This window comes from Strigops habroptila, chromosome 8, assembly GCF_004027225.2.
Source record: "Strigops habroptila isolate Jane chromosome 8, bStrHab1.2.pri, whole genome shotgun sequence".
NCBI classification, from domain to species: domain Eukaryota; kingdom Metazoa; phylum Chordata; class Aves; order Psittaciformes; family Psittacidae; genus Strigops; species Strigops habroptila.
In genome coordinates this window covers 18,387,939-18,405,217 of record NC_044284.2, presented here as the reverse complement: position 1 = coordinate 18,405,217, position 17,279 = coordinate 18,387,939, and the positions used below count along the sequence as shown (strand labels likewise).

General features: G+C 43.6%; 2 protein-coding genes across 3 annotated transcripts in view; both read left to right on the top strand.

Annotated features, from left to right (window-relative positions):
- CUL3 (cullin 3) overlaps positions 1-1,244 on the top strand; it is a 58,630-nt gene extending 57,386 nt beyond the window's left edge. Inside the window, exon 16 of the mRNA XM_030493567.1 lies at positions 430-1,244. Coding sequence (XP_030349427.1) covers positions 430-561 — 132 coding nt within the window. The 3' untranslated portion in view covers positions 562-1,244. The remainder of the gene's footprint in view (positions 1-429) is intronic.
- A 7,640-nt stretch (positions 1,245-8,884) lies between these two features.
- FAM124B (family with sequence similarity 124 member B) lies at positions 8,885-17,014 on the top strand. Of its 2 annotated transcripts, XM_030495710.1 has the most exons (3): positions 8,885-11,792; positions 11,921-13,008; positions 14,760-17,014. In XM_030495710.1, exons 2-3 carry the CDS (start codon positions 12,283-12,285, stop codon positions 15,381-15,383), a joined length of 1,350 nt encoding a protein of 449 aa, XP_030351570.1. In that variant the 5' UTR covers positions 8,885-11,792; positions 11,921-12,282; the 3' UTR covers positions 15,384-17,014. The 2 variants fall into 2 exon arrangements, with proteins under 2 accessions (XP_030351570.1, XP_030351569.1); XM_030495709.1 differs by having other exon boundaries at positions 8,885-13,008.
- The last annotated feature ends 265 nt before the right edge of the window (positions 17,015-17,279 follow it).

Here is a 17,279-nt window from a genome sequence, read left to right as displayed (position 1 = left end):
AAACCCTCTGTGCTTAATGTGAATTATTTTCTGCTTCGATGTTGTTACTGACTGTTGGGTCCAGGTTTGATAGATTTGAGCTCTTAGCAAAGAAAGCTTGCCACTCTTAACTCCTGAGTTCTGGCATCTTTGGGAATAGTGCATGTTTTCCATTCTTGAACTCCCTTAGGGTTGTGAAATTCAGAGGATTCTCAAGTTGTGACCATGCCTCAGTAGAGGGTCAGTTCTTTGGATCATACCCAAAAATGAGCAAGCAGGTGAATGGGGGGAGGAAAAACTGTCAGAAGTTTGCAGACTGCTTCTTACACTTCACAGTTGTAGCCAGCCCTGTCTAAATATATTTTTCTGATGATGTTGGTCAGTTAGGATACTTAATGATCTTACTTGTCCTGTGATCTTACATTGTTGGTTTTGATCTTATTTTTTTAGGTAACTCAGCAGCTGAAGGCCCGATTCTTACCAAGTCCAGTTGTTATTAAAAAACGTATTGAAGGACTTATTGAGAGAGAATATTTGGCACGAACACCTGAGGATCGCAAAGTATACACTTACGTAGCATAAAATGCGTTCAGAAAATTTGATTTATTCTTGGACTATACTCTTCGCATGAACTGGGAAGTTCTTTTAAATCATTAATATTAAGACGACCATCTCTTCTATTAAATTACAGTACATGTTCTAGACCATTCAGATCAAGCCTTTTACTCCTTTTGAGAGTTTTCAACATCAATTGATTGAGCTTCAGGCTTTTCAACGTTATCCCTGTAGAGATCATCCTTAAAATTCTTCGGGAAAATGTGAATGTGCCGCGTTTGTTTTCAATACTGTATGAAAACAGAAAAATAAAAACAAATTTAGAAAATACAGCTCATTTAAAAAAATAAAATTGTTGGAATTTCATTTCCCCAGGTCTTCAGTGTTGATGTAAATGTGTTTCTGTAGTGTTGCTTAGCACTTCGCGCATTGTATAAGTTGGGTTTAAAAGAAACCACAACTGGTAAGGCAAAATTCCCAGTTATATTGCTCTGCTTCAAATGTTTCTTTAACTAGCCATGTTTAATTTAAATATTTGGTAATTTTTTGAAGACCCAAGAAGACAACTTGAGCATGTTTCACTCTTCCAGCTGCACTCACTGTTCCAACAACATGAATCAGGAGCTTCTGGGGGCTCAGAAATGACCATAATAATTTTGGCTTTCCCTTCTGTAATTTGAGTTCTTCTAAATTAAACTCTATATTGATTAGGTTTGTTCTGGTTTCTTTATAGGAAGAAGGAAAAGATTTTAGTGTGTATAAACTGTATAATAATTTTTGCTGTTGTACTCACTGCTGATGGTGGATTGTACAGGGCTATGTTTTTATTTCACTAAATGTAGACAAAATAAATTTAAAATAAATGGATTTAGTGTACACAAACAACTAACTCAAGTGTGTTAGAGTACAGGGTCGAGAATCTTTTGGAACTAAGTACTGTCTCCTGGGGAAACGTACTGGGATTATATTTTGTTCATAAACATCATAGATGGATCCGTAGCCCCAGGGCTTCCCATCTTAAGTGCATATTTCAGGAGATTAAAGAGAAGCCAGCAAGCACTATTTGTTTTTAAAAGTGCATTTTAAACATGCAATAAAAAATTGTTACTGTAATGAATTTTTTAGTTCTTACCCTGGAACTTTTTTCTTATCATCAGTATGCTGCAAAAATAGATTACAAATTGCAGTTTAGTGGCATCATAATTCTCATAGTTAGAAATTGTTTGAAGTGTGCATTGTACAGCAGAGTTTTTATTAAACAATATTTCTGACACTCCGGTGCACATATTATATATTGCATGGTTTCTCAGCCATAGCTGGTTTTCTGTTGTAATTCAAAACAATTTTTTTTTTCTTTTTTTTTTTTTTTAATTGGTTCACATTACTTTCATCCATAGATATTAAAAAATATAGTTGGGATGTTCTTCCTAATATGTCAAGCTGCAATTGAAACAAAAACTTAGTTGTAGAGCATAAAGATACTGCCAGAGCATTTATTGATTAGCTGTATAAAATATGTGGTGGTGGTGTGATGTAGCAATTGGATTGGAGAGTGTTGTTCATAATATGTCCCCGATTTCATACCTCTCCAGCCTGTTAAATACAACCCCTGGCTATTGTTCAGTGGTAGGATGTTTCTTCTACAGAGAGAGACTGGAATTGGGATGATATTTTTAGCTTGACTATTCTGAAGATTTGTAAGAAGCTTTTACTTAAGTACTGCACACCCGCCAACACACACATGTATTAGCTTAAGTCATCAGAGGGGAGGTGGCTGAGGGACTTTTCCGGCCATTGTTCATCAGGAATTTAGCTCCAAAAGAAAACAGCTAGGCCATTATAAAAATGTCTTTGGTGACCGTTATTAAAATGCACGTGTGTCTCTGTACAGTATATGCAAAACTTCAGTAGAAATGTAATCATTGTTTAGCCATAGTACAACACTAAATACAGGTTGGATGAGTTCTGGGGTTTGGATTGTGTGTTAAGTCATCAGAGACATCTTCCTCAAAAGTGTAACTTGATCTTCCATATATCAATCTGAAGGTTTTCTTTCATGCGTATCTTATTCTTCAATAGCATGAATGTTGTGATAATTGCATGTTAATGCTTTCCCATGTGCTTTTCAGGGAGAAAAGAGTTCATATATTTTTTGCCCTGTGAAGCTTGTAGAGATACTAATGTTGCTATCCATGACTGGAGAACTTCGTCCTTAATGTTGTGATTGCACTTCTGCTGTGCATCAGCAGAAGCTTCTACCTCTGGTGGCTTTTGAAAGCGCTTAGCCTGAATGTTACATGAATGAATGCATAATTATGTCTTTCAGGGTGTTTATTTTTGCAAGCTATGTGGGCTAGAGTGTTTGCTAAAAGAATAACAGGTGATGATGGCTATCTTCAGTAACAAATACTAAGAGTCTAGTTTTCCAATAGAGCTTTGAAGACACTAATAATTCAGAAAGATTTTTGTTGAAGTCACCTTTTGGAAATGTGCCCTTTACCATGGAACAACAAGATCTGAAGAGAACATGAAAACTGGTCAGAGAGAACAAGACGTCACTAGGACTTTGCTTAAGGTGAGTTTGATGTGTGTGCCTTTACGTTCTTTGTGTATATTTGTGAGACTTCTCTTACAGTCCATAGCAGAATTCTGCTATGCCATATCTAATTTCATTTTTGCTTCCTTTCTTAATTTACGCTTAAAACTGCTTTGTAATTTTGTTTAAAATGTCATTAGTAGGATTGTAGTCACACAAATTGAGTGTAATTGTTAGTACATTTGGTTTCTTTGCATTAACATGCAGCTAAATGCAGTAAGAAGACAATTAAGATGAAGTTTAAAACTTCTGATTTTTTTTAATTGAATTTAGGTTTAGAATTTTATAGCTATTTGAAAGTACAAAGGCATGTAGTTTCCTTGTCTACAAGTTTTATTTTAAAGGGTTGAAAGTAGACTTCATTTGCTATCATAACAAATAAGATTATCCTATATTTCCCTCATTCACTTCTTGCTGTTTTCTATGTTCGCTGCCTTTACAGCTTTGACTTGCTCTTTTTGTCTCCTAGAATTAATCCATACAATTTCCCTGTTTGCTGCAGAACAAATTGATGTTAAGCATGTCTGCAAAGCAGTCTGAGTCTTGGATGTTAAGCTACTCCTGAATTAAATGTCTCTTCTCACCCGCTTTCCTAAAGACAAACTTTGCCCAGTTGACCCTAAAGCTCTCAATGTAATACTGTCTGGTTTTGTTGCATTTGCTCATTGAGAATTGGCAGCTGTCAAAATATTTACTTTTCTGGGCCTTTAAAAACAGAAGCATTGTGCTAAATGTTCTGGATGACTTAAATATTTTTGCTCACATGTATTGTAATTAACTTGTACAAGTGGCATATATATGTATGGTAATAGAGCCTGTCATGATGCATGGTTTAGGGGATAAGCTTGCACAGAGATGGGGTACCCATTTTGTCAAAAGCAGCAAAAACTGGAACTATGTGTGGCCTCTAGTTGTATGTCCTTTATGGCTCTTTAAATCTGCTTTGTTAATCACAGTGGTTAGAGGCAAGGTGGGTTCTCATCCTTGGCTCCCAGTTACTCGGAGCCTCTGTGGCTTAGAATGAGTATTCGATGATCTAGAGCTAGGCTCACAGCAGTGTGTAGAGCTGGTAAGAGGCATTGTCTTCTTGTGTCTATACCAAAGTCCAATTTCAGTTAGTCATTTTGATAACTTGGACAGTAAATGAAATAACCAGTGTGCTCAATCTGAAGCATGAGTTTAATGGCTCCTCTGTCTTGTGGAATGTGTCATGTTTGTAAAATATGGAACTTCGAATGTATCCAACTGAAAGCTGGATAAAAGAACAGGAGAATAGTTCACCTAACCTTCTGTTCTTCAGTGTGTGGGGAAGTGTTCCCTGAGTGTGGCTGAACTGGATTGAATATTCTGAATCATTCAGCTGGCTTTATCCGTGTTTTAACTCTGTATCTGGCATGGCAGAAATGTAAAGATGCTGTTTTAAATGCAAATCATGGCACACCTTTAACAAACAGCAGTGCTAAACAGGCAGTGCGCAACAACAGCCACATCACTGCAACCTGGTTTACATTTTTGGGTATGGCGGTCTCCCCAGGTGCGGTGTGACTGTCCCGATGTGAGTGGAGCTCTCCGTGCAGGAAGGTGCTGCTGTGTTGGCATTAATATGTGTCATGTTTGTAAAACAGCTCCACTTCTGCCAGGGTCTTGCTCTTTCCTTCATTTCTCCTCCAAAACTGGAGCTCTGGGGTGTGAGTCCATGGGAGCTAATGCGTTTAGTTTCACTGAGATAAACATGAAGTTTATGGATAGGAAAAGAAATAACATTTGAACTTACGGCAGTGATGTTTTATTAATTATTCTTCCTCGTGCAGTTCAAAACTGAGATTTTATTCCAGGTACAACAGCCGCAGAGGAACCTTCCAATCTTAATGACTGCTATTCTATTCTTCCTCTTTGAACACCATACTGCTGCCATTCACTTGATTTGTATGCCTTATCCTTCAAACGGTTGCAAAGCATTGATGTTTGATCTGTCAGAAGCTGAAGCTAAAGCGAAGGTGGTGCAGTGCACACACAAGAAAGCAATGTTTAGGCAGCAGAGTGACATGTGCTTGCAGCGGGGGGTTCTTCTGCTCTCACCACAGCACATCCGCTGTCATGCAGGGAGGAAGGTGCATCCCTGGGGAGAGCAAGGGAGGTGTGTGGAGCAAAGCTTGTTCTGAGACAGGTTGGTTGTTCTGTGCAGGTGGTTGTTAAACCTTGTGCATTTTATTGTGTGTGTATTATTCTCATTATGTTAATACCTGAAGCCTTTTTTGTGATCACATTGTATTTATCCAGTATGTGGAAAGCCACAGCATTGGTTCTGGCTATAAGGAGCTTGTCACTTTATTTGCATCTAACGAGAATTTCTTTATTTTTACATTTGGAATTAAGCCAGGTTTCTCGAGGACAGATCAATTGTTTTAGGGAAGTACTCTCACAAACTGTGGTTCTGCCTCATTTCATGCTAAGGCTTTGAGGTTCAGGCAGGTACTCCTGGTTCTTCAGTCTTCTACCAAACACAATCTGACCTTTGTTTTCACAGGGTTTTTTGCCTGCAAAGAAAATCTTGCAAATGTGGTGTGACTGTAACTAACACAGCAATATCTGCCTGGGTCTCCAGGCAGCCCGACACAGTCTGCCTGATCTCAGCAGCTGTTTATCCTGAAGCAAGAAGGTGTATTGTTGTTTAGGAGAGATGGGCCTGTCTCATCACCTCGAGTCCTGGAACTGCTGACCTGGATTAGCTGTGGACAAGACAAGAAATTGCATGGAGAGATGATCTGTGAGCCACATGCTGCTGTTTGCCTGAGGAGAAGCTGGGAGGGAAGGGGAATCCAACAGGTTTTTGAATAGCTTCTAGCAGTCCTGTTCTTGGGAGGAAAAAAATTGCGGTGGAAAGTCCTGAATTCCTCAAAGTGAAACCACATTGCAGCCTGATAGTGCCTTACTATGATCTTTGAGTTCATGTGCAGCTTTTTCTTTGCAAAGTTTTCTAGAACATGCCCCAAATACCAGTAACACCTGAGTAGTTTCTTAGACCTTGTGAGCCACTTCTGCTAATATCTGATGTTTGGATATTATGTCCTTTGAAATTCTGTTAAAGATGAGGCTAACAATCTCCTGCAGCTTGTCTGCCACACCATTTGTTATCAACTTAATTATGCAAATCTGTAACTCCAACATAATGTAGGATGCAGGCCAACATTTGGGGTTTTTTTAATGAGAATTTGGGGTGTATTATTCTGTATCTTGGGAGGGTTGTCCTCAAGAAAGGGATTAATTAGAAGCCTTCACTCCATGTAGGCCTGACTTGTTTGTTTAGCTGGAGCTCGGACTCGTTGGCGAGCTCACCAGCTCCTGGGGACTTGCTCTTATTAACGCTCGGTAGGGTGCAGTTTCTCTCAGCGTCTGCTGCTGACCTTCCAAGAATGTTGCCTTGAGTTGTCTTCAGCAATGCTAAATGTAAGCTGATTAAATAAACACTTCACTGGGCCCTGCAAGTCTTGGTTTATTTAGATGTACCTGTCTTCTTTTTCTGGGAGATTTTTAATTGAAGTGTAACCTATAGAAATATTGGTAGGTTAAATCTTTCAGAAATGAGTTGCTGAAGCAAGGCTCTTCAATTCACATGTAGGCAAGCTGTCTGCCCCCTCATCCCACACAGACCTGGGTAAGGAGAGTGGCGTTGATGCTGGGGATGTGGGCAGAGGGCTCCCAAAGATACCATCTCGGGTCAGGGCTGGATTTTGGTTCTGCGTAGTCAAGTCAACAGATTTGACTTTGTTTTCTAATACTGATTTCTGCTGTAACCTCCTGTTGTCTCATTATGTTTAGTGCATCTTGGTTTGTGTGTACGGAGTGCTTGGGGGGGTTGATATATTTTAACCCAACTGAAAACTGAGGAAGAATCTATCTGTCTCCAAGTGCCCCATAACTTGCTGAAGACACATAGCCCAGATTTGGTTGGAGCTGAATGCAAAAGCTGCATCGACCAGGTTGTAGAAATCAGAATCTCACAAACTCTGTGGCTGTGGTGGGGTGTCTGTAGCCAGGCAAAGACATGCAGTGCCTTTTTGTGACATATTTGTTACTAAAGGACAAGGTGTATTTCACAGCATTTTGGGGCATGCAGCATGTGCCTATTGCTGTGAGCCAAAGCATGCCACTGGGAGCAGTCACTACGGGAATGTGCGAGCATCAAGGCCTAAACTGCGTAGGAGTTTCTGCTAAGAAACTTGTGCGTCTTTGGCTATGTGCACTTAATTGGCAGGTTTTCTACTTTTACCCAAGTTCAAACTGCTTGAATTTGAACCATCTGAATGACTAGAGCCTGCTTCCTGCTTTTTGTGCTTTCTGTGAGATTTCCCTTGCATGTGGCTGTAATGGCCATCAGCCATGTAACCGGAGGGACACCAGCATCTGTCAGAGGCATCTGTATAACCACGCGTGTCTCGGGTATCTTAGGGCATCAGGAGTGGAAAAGCTGACTTAAGTACACAGAGGTTCTTTGTTCGTCTTCCTGACTCTTGTTTTGCCATTGGGTCTCAGGGGCTGGAAGGATGGCGGTGTTGCTGCACAGTTGGTGCTATCAGTGGATTGGCTCTCACCTGACACCGTTACAGACTGCAGCAGCATCCTCTCTCTCTCCATCGCCTTTCCTTTTGCTCAAGCAGATGGGAACTTGCTTGGGGTTTGCAGATGTGATGTCATTCTCATTCACATCACTGCAATAACTCTGGCTTAATGTGAGGTTTTCAAGATCCTGTTGATGTTCATATGTATCTGGAAGTTCAGTCCTCAGTCTCAACTTTCCTTTTCCTGGGAGATCATTCAGGTACCAATGGTAAAAGCTTGATTGCCTCAAAGACGATGGGAGTTCGAACATGGGCTTCGACAGGGTCACGGTTTGGTCTATTGCCAGCAATTTCCCTCATCTCTGTCTCAGTGCTGCTCTCCCAGCCTTGCATTTGCCCCAAAGTCCATGTAGTTGAGGATAACTTATTTGCTTCACTTTTGAAAATGCATTCACTAAGTGTACAGGGAAAATGTGGTTTTATCCTAGTTGTCCCTCTGACAGTGTGTGCTGTAGCGCTGCCACTGTGGCTGAGATTCAGGAGGAACCTCTCTCATTTATTTTACATTTTATCTCCTGTGAGCCTTGAAACTCTATCTTGTCCATGCATCTCCCAGCATAGTGTTTCTCCGGGCAGGAGTCTCAGGTTGCTGGGTCCTGTCAATGGGAGGAGTTGTAGCCTGCTGCACTGATGTTGATGCTGCTGCTGCCAGGTCAGAGCTGCGACTCCCAGCAGCAGCTGAGGGTCAGCCCTCTGGGTAGCAATGTGAGGTGAGGCAGGCTGCAGCTTGCAGCAAGCTTCCCCGGCCTCTTTATAACAGCATTTGGTTTTCCTTCCTTTTCTTTTCTGTGCCCATATATGCTTGGATCCTGATTCACAGTGTGCAGTGGAGCTCTCTATGTGTCTGCTGACAGACCCTTGTTGGATTCCTACTCTTTGTTAGGTGGTTAGAAAGAAAGAACAAGAACCATTTGGGAGAGCAGTCTACTTAAATAAACGCAGTAGGTTGGATGGGGTTTTGCTCTTTCGGTCATTGCAGCTTTACCTTCCTCTGAAGTGATGGTGGAGTCACAAGGTTTGGAGCAAGAGACAAACTCTTTGAAAAGCTTACTGCGTTCAAGTAAGACCTCACTCCTGATTTTTTATCTCAGTATGGTCTACGCTGCAGGTACTTGTCACCCAACAGGTTAATTTAGTATTTTTGTCCTTGCTACAGGCAGAGCTTGAGATAGGCATAAACCAAAAAATGTCTTTTAAAAGTTAGTAAGCCCAAGACATTGCATGTATTTAATGAGGCCTGCTCCCGCGGTGCTTAGGTAATTCACACCCAGTCTCTCTGAAGTTAATTATGTGCTAGTATACAAAGCCTAAATCCTTATAAAGTAGCTTCCTTACAGATGTTACTATGAACTTATTAAATCTTGTGATGCATCATCAGTCTTCTTGGTGTCAGCTAGAGCGAAGGGCTCTGAGCACCGCAGAGGACTAGGCACATCTTAAGAATTCATTATGAAAAGGAATTTTTAATTATGTTGCTGTGCTTTTCCACCATAAGAGTTGAAAAATATAGCAGACAGTATTCTCTGAGGCTCCACACAATAAAGCGTGGTAGTTACTTACATTCAGACTTTATTTTATTCAGGCCTTACTGGTGTATATATTGGTGGTAGATTCCGGTATTAATATTTGACCTGCTTTTATGCAAAGCTGGACTACACTGGCAGTCTGCTGTATGTTCTGCTGCGTTGCCAGTCACCACCATGTGGGAATAGGGCTCTGATATACTTTCAGCACCTTATTGGGACTATTCTTCCCCCCTGCCTTCCCTCAGCAGAGTGACTTCACATAAGGTTGAATGGCTATTTTTGTAGTCTCTTAGATAAATCTTTCTTGGTGTGTTCAGTAGGTCACCATGAATAATGTGCTTTTCCCATTTGGCAGCCAGGCTGGAAACCTAGGGAAAGGGGAAGCAGAGAGTAAGGTGAGGATTCATTACTGTGGACTGTGCTTAGCCAGGGTGGTGGGGCTGCCCTCTGAAGGATAGGTTCAAGCAAAGGCAACCCCAGGCAAAGGTTCATCTCATGCTGCTCATGGTAGGAGTGGCGGTGGGTACCCTTGACCTGGAGCTGCTGGAGAGCTTGTGGGTCTGAGAACCAGGCCTAAAACTGTTCTCCAAGCAGCTCCATCAGAGCTCACAGGTGAGACTGCTTCCCCATCCCACCCCAGCAAGTGTGCTGCTCACAGAGGAAACAGTGTGTGGTGGCAGGGTTCAGGATTTGTCCCTGTTCGCACGTAGGCTCAGTTTCTTGGCTGTTGTAAACCTGGTGATGCTTGAAATGGATGGCAGCTATGTCACATCCCAGCACTGCACAGGGGAGTTGCTGATCACCTTCAGCAGTCCCTGTGAGAGGCTCCTGCCCATCTGGAAACCCCCCAGGGTGCTGGAGGGAGAGCTGGTGTCTGCAGTGTTTCCTAACCCCACTCCTCCTGGCTCACCAGCCCTTACTCCCTGCAGCTGCTTTGCAGGAGTTCACACCACCAGTACTTTATCTTCTTTGCTACAACGCTGCTGCCCCATGGCACTTTAAACAGCCGGGCTGATGCAATTCAAGTGAGGATGGAGGCAGAGAGCTGCGCAAGCCTGTAGTGATGGACAGCACAGCACCATCACTTCCTACCCCGACAGGGACCCTGAAATGCAGCTCGTGCTTCCAGCTACAAACGGAGCCCTGATGAACTTTCATAGTTTCAGTGTTTTCTTGTACAAGCAAAATTTTCCTTTTCCTCACATGCAGGAAAGGCAGATGACTGCTTGCCCCCGCCCTGTAGCAAAGAGTTGATGAATCATTTCCTTTTCCATATTTCAGTAAAATTGTGTTGTTCAGAGCTCATCTAGAGCGTGTTAATGTTTTGAGTACTTGCACTCTTCTCTTTGCTCTCTTCCTGCAATTGTCCAAAGGCTAGATTTTTTGTCTCCTTCCCAATAGTTGTCACTTGCTCAGCAGTGTTGGCGGGTGGGTTTGCCTCTATCAGTGCAAATTAGGTTTTTTTACTCATTTTCTAGCCAGCCTTTAATTTTTATTGTGCATTGGTGTTCATCAGTCTGGTTTTAAAGCATGAATGTGCACTTCTAACAGAGAGAGTGATCTTCTACGTAAAGGAAACCAGGACACTGCTACTTGTACCTTTAGATCTTGGAGATTTTGCTTGGAGTGTTGAATATAAAGCTAGCATTGTATTTAACAAAAAATATAGTTCAGAGTTTAGAGTAACAGACTTTTACTAAAGCTGGGCTTTCTGCATGGTGAACCACTGCTTTGTGTGCTTGGCTGTTTGACAGGGAGATTAGTATGTCAGCAGAGAGAGACGTGTTGCTTTTCATTAGGTGGAGCTGGATACACCATCAGAGGCCCTAGTTTTGATTTAAATACTGGCTGCAGTGGCGGTAGTTCAGTATAGAAAGTGGAGATTGGCTTGACTTGTATGTATTGCTCTTGGATTGGCAAAAAAAGGAGATGAAGGGACAGTGTGATTTATTGTCTAGGCACTAGAAGAGGCCTGGGAAGAGGTGTACTTTCAGCATTCCTATATTGTAGTCTATACAATAAGCTAAATTAAGTACCAATCTATAAACCCAAGGAACAAGGAAAAAAACTTGGAGTTTGGTTAAGGGTGCTGATTACATGAGTGTCTTGGAGGAGGAGGAGGAAAAAGAGGCAAAACCCGGGCACTGAAAGGAGGAAGCCTGGTACCCAGCTTTTATGGGCTATATATTATAACCCAGGACCTGGTTTCCAGCTAGTCAGCAAGCTACCTGTGTTGCGAAATGCATAAGTAGGAGCGGAGGCTTTTTCCCAAAGCTCCTCTTTCCTAAAGCTGATTCATATCTGCCCTTATTGTTATCTGTTGTGTTCACACGATGGATTTTTTCTTTTGTTAGCCTGTTTTCCTTCCTCATTTTTAAAGAATAGCTTATCTGCATGCCCCAGAAGGGTGTGCCTCACAAAGATCACAAGCTTTTCACAGTGAGCTGCGGCCAGCCCACCTACTACCAGAAAATATGCTGAGCTCTTCAAACTCAGTGCCACATCGCCTTTGAAAAGGTGGAGATTGCACTGAGATGTGCACTGGTGGGACTCGCCTGGATCTGGAGCGTCCGTTTCCACTGCTGACAGGCAAGTGTGCTTACAGCATCATCTCATCTTGGAGAGTTACTACTTTTGTGTTTCAGAGCTCTTCATCCCTGGTGCCCTGTGCTGCGAAGGGCAGGAGCAGTAGGACACAAGGGTATTTCTGGACACGTCTGTCGCATGTACACAGTGACCAGAGCTCAAGTTTTGGAGTTGGAAAAGGAGCCTTCAGCCAAGCTCTGCTGTGATGTGAGTGGCCTGGGACCAGTCACATAATGCATTGTCACTCTTTGCCTGCCTCCTCACGTACTTTAACTGCATACCTGCATATTTCATTGGATTGTTGTGAAGCCGGTAGAAGATTGAATTCATTCTGTTGAAGTCTTACAGTATAACCCTCATATTACTGAGGCTCCAGTAGCAGAGGAGAGGGAAGGCACTCTCTTTGTCAGGAACCTTTGCAATGGATGACAGAGCAGACTCTCTGACAGTGCATCTCCTCGCCAATTCGGGACATTCACTGCTTCTGCAGCAAACTCTGGATCGGCTTTTAGAGTGGATCTGCCTGGACGTTCGCCTTTTCCTGGTGTCTGAGCGGGTTACTCCACTGAAATACTACGAGAGATATCAGAAGAGAAGCCGCGGCTTTCCTGGAATATCCGTTCTCCTTTTTCTACATGAGAACTTGGGAGAAGAACGGATTTTCCAGGTCCATGAGCAATTCCAGCGCCCGCCCTGGCGCTACCGCTGTGCCCAGATTGCTAATGGGCAAAACTACCCTTATTCCCTTGCTCACCAGGACTTCTACAGCCTGGATGACCAGATGCCTGTGTGGGGCATCAGGCGGGTGCACTGTGGCCCTGAAATCCTGCGTGTCACCCTCTACTGCAGTTTTGACAACTATGAGGATGCAGTGAGACTCTATGAGATGATCCTACAGAAAGAAGCAACCATGCAGAAAAGTAACTTCTGTGTCTTTGTGTTGTATGCAACCCACATCATTGCCGTGCAGCTCTGCTTGAAGCAGCTGCCCATCGGGGTGGCTGCTGAGCCAAAGGAGTCATCAGCCTTGCAGTTCAAGGTGCAAGAAATAGGGCAGTTGGTGCCTCTCCTGCCTAACCCATGTATTCCCATCAGTAGCACCAGGTGGCAAACGCAAGACTATGAAGGAAATACAATTCTGCTTCAGGTATGTGTCTGTGGTGCTCTGAGAGGAGCTTTTTGCACAGGTTGTTGGAATTTTTTTATATTGTCGAATTATCATCATTGCTGCTTGTCTTACATTGAATGTATTAATGCTTTTTTGAGCAGGCTAGTTTAACATCTTCCCTTCCCTGCCTGAATCAAATGAACATAGCAGCCTATTCTTCTCCTGTAAGTCATTACATTATAAATGGTTTCAAAAGCAGATTTTTGGCATCCAAAACCAGATGTATTGTAAGTATAGTGTTGATACAGCATCACATGCAATAGAGTTTGTGAGCTTTTGAGTGAGTCACCCACCATTGGGCGAAAGTGGCGAAGAAATATCATAGGAAATCTCTGCTTTGTCTGTTCAAGTGTGTGGTCCTGAGGTTGTATGACTACAAATAAGTAAAAACTGACAAAAAGGACTGTGCTGCGATGATACACAGTGGGAATTATGCATGTGAGCAGGAGGGCAGTTTAGGTCAGTGTGTTCTCCTTCCATTCAAACAACCCTTCCCACCTCTGATTGTTTTTTCTTGTAATTTGGGTATTTAATCTGCATGGCCTATTTCTGTGCTACTCTGAACACTAATCCTCAGGGCAGCCTTTGTGTACTGCTCATTCAATATCACTTTATAAACTGTTTTGCCACCTGCTTGGATTGTACAAGGCCCTGAGCATCTTCATGTCACTTTGAAGTTGGTCCTGCTGGAGCAGAGGACTGGGCTTCAGGCACTCCAGAGGTCCCTTCTTAAATTACTCTGTGGTTCTTCCTGCTGTAGATATAAAGTCTTCAAGCTACAGCCATACATGAATTCATTGGCAGGAAATTTGGAAGCCTTTTTGGGGCTGTAGCTGTGCTGCGCTGTGCTTGTGGTGAAGGAATCTGGAGCTCACTTGAACTGGAGGATGTGTAACTCGTGTCCATGCTCCATGCAGCATGCTGATAGCCTAGCACATGGCACTTTATTCTGCAGCTCTTCAGTTCATGCTGTAAATTTTAATTCTAAGTACCTGAAAATTATTTATACACACACATGCTTTCTGCCTTATTGCAAACCCAATCCAAGGGTCTGCTTGGGAACTGCCACCCACAGGGAGTTGTCATTCCCCCTGAGCCTGCAGGAAGTCTTGGTTTTGTTGGGGAAGAGGTAACCGAGGCCACCTAGTTTGATAAAGAAGTAAACAAACCACATCCTCTCCTTTTTTTGCTGAAGTTGCTCACTAATTACTGTTTTATTTTTCCCCAGGCTTAAAGTTCCCATCATACACAATTGTTCCTTTACTGTACTTGCAATTATCCTTGTTGTCCATTTCTGAGCATTTCCAGATCCATGACACTCTGTTGTCTTCAGCAGGTGAGGGACAGGTACCGTGGTCCAGCTTTGGAACCAGAGCTGCACCGAGCATAACAATGTTCTCTATTTTGTTTGGAATAATTCTTAAGATTTCATTTGCTTTCCAGACTGCTGTCAGGCACTGTACTGATGCTAACATGGTGCTATCTGCCACAGAAATGAGGCCCTGGGTTACGCTCAACTCACAACTTGCCATTTTGTATGTGAAGCTGGGGTTGTTTTTCCTCCATGTGCATCACATTGTCTGCATTAAATTTCATTTGCCATCACTCAGGCTTATAGGACTCCTATGCTGTTCTCTAGTGGGGCTCTAACTCACTCTGCAGGTGATTTCAGCACTTGGTCAAGCTGCAATGAGATGTTAATGGGGTTTTCTCCAAATTTTCTTCAACAGGTTCAGGAGAGCTCTAAGCCCCGTGAAACAAATGTTGTGCTTTCCCATCGGCATAATAATGCAGGCAATGACAAAACCCTGCAGGACTCTGCCACAGCCCCTCTCCCTGTCAAGCGGGGTAACCCTGGGCGGAGAAGTCAGGAGGTCAGAGCCACAAAGGGCAAAACAAAACCTGACCAGGGCAAAGCCCTTACTCCTGATCCAGCCAGCGGTGACCTCCACAGGCACTTCGGCTCGTCTCTCGGTGGTGCAGCAGCCTGGCCGTGGTGGGAAGCCACATCCCTGCGCAGGCAGGGGAGCAGCAAGCTGCAGGCCTCCCTCCAGGAGAGCCGTGCCCGCCGGCAGGCAGCGGAGACCGACGTGGACACCGGGCTCGCTGTGGGCACCGCTGCGAGCGGCCGCTGCGCGCTGAGCCGCTTCCACAGGGACCTGCGGAGCAGCCTCCTCCTGCCGCGAGCCGCGGCCGGCAGCGCCCTGCCCGCCCGGGGCTGCACCCAGCGGCTGCAGGCTGCAGCCAGAAGGGGTGAAGACACAGGGCAAAGAGCATCGAGCTGCTACCCGCAGGCACCACGAGTCAGCCCCGCAAACAGAGCGGAGGACGAGGAGGAGGAGTTCTTCATATGACTGAAAACAAACGTGCCAGATAGACTCATCATTTCCAAATGACAGCGAAACACTTCTGTGTGTATTGTGCCTGCTCATCCTGTGGCCATTGATGCTCAGCTTACCTATGTAGCTGTGATTACATTTCAGTAGTCGGTTCACCAAGGCAGACACTTACTTTCCATGGAGTGATGCTAAGAAGGCTGCAGGCAAAGCAGGAACGATAACACTGTTTACAGAAAGGTTTATTTTTTTTTTTTTTTTTAATGCAGAATAGGTTGGAGGATTATTGTGCAATGAATAGAAATAAGCCATATGACTCTTATTCTAAGATGCTAAAAAATAGCCAGTGAGATCTTCTGATGGGGTTAGACAGTGCAATTTGCCTAAGCTGCCCAAGGAGCTGGATGCCTTCAGCCATGGGAAGCTCATCCCTCTCTGTGGCATATTGGAACCAAGGTAGTTGTGTTGTCACAGTGGTTACATTACACCAGTTTTCCTCTGTGTTCCTTCTTGTGCCTCTGTTCTTGGTATTTAAAAGAATGTTGTAAATTTTATGCAAGATGTGAACCATAAGAATGTTCTTTTAAAATATTTTTAAGGAAAATAAAATCTAGAGAGAGCTTTTCCCCCAATTAGCACAGTACACACAAAAAGCAAACCCTTGCAGAGAACAGTTTGAGCTCCAGGAAGACCTGCAGCTGCCTATTCATGACAGCAATCCAGCTGGGCTCTGTTAGGCCAGTGTGAGTTATCAGCAGGCAATCCTACTTGTGTTTTAATTAACAGAAGACAGGAGAAGTTAAGAGTCTTGGCTGAATGCTGGAGAATAAAAAGGACAAAAGAAGTGAAGTAATGTTTCAGCAACAGATGCTGAAATAACTCCCATCTTGATTGGCGCTTTCTTTTCTCAAGTGGGATTAAATAAATCTCAAAGCGAAAGAGATGAGAAAGGAGCGATAGAGGTATGAAATTGTTAAAAGAAAAGCCAAACCTGTTTACCTTCCAAACAGCACAACAAAGAAGTATTTTCTCCTTCAATATCTGAATTCTGCTTTACATGAAAGTGTGAAGTTGTTGGAGAGCTCCTTCTCTTTGCCTCTTCTTAGTTCGTAACTCAAGTTTGACAGGTGATGGCTTCTAGTGGCCCAAGGGGAACAGAAGATGATGTGCAGCAGCAGAGGGAGATCTGCAAGGAGTTCTGCACAGTTTTATGGGTATTAACTTGTACATGTGCCAGCTGAATGCAGCCCGCACTGCACTGCTGCAGCTTCGCTACCCAGGAACATCCAAACCCACCCCTCTGCTGCTGGTGGGCTGTGCAGCCCAGTGGGACTGGAGCGTGGTGCCACTGATGTGTGTTAGCTCGGACTTTGGGAAGGTTCTGGGGAAGTCTGGAACTGCAGCTGAGTTCTGAAGAGCTGCAGGTGGGAATAGGGCAGTACCTGCTCTGTGCCTCTGTGCCCTCCCTGCTGGTGTTACCCTGGAAGCATTGCTCATGTACCCTTCGATTCAGGGACCGAATCCTGCAGAGCGCTGAACAGGACACTTATTTCACTGGACACTTATTTCAATGGACATTTAGAACCATGTTTTTGTAAGCTCTGTAAAAATTTGGGACTTTTTAATAAATCATACTGTGATATTTTACATCTGAGGGCGATGATTTAATCTTACCTAGCTTGTTAGAAACAGCCAGTGCTTTTCAGAGCTGGAGAACATGTTTGATTAACTAGGAAAGCAGCAAAGAGGAGAGCTTGCAGGTGTGTTAGCTCTCTGGGTTCGCTGCAGGTGGGCTGGGAGGGATGAGGAGGAGGATTAGTGTCGGGCAGCTATCTATAAACACAGGGCTACAGCCCTTGCAGTGGGCATGGATGGGATAGTCATGAACCCAGGAGCAAAGCCAGAAGTGGGATT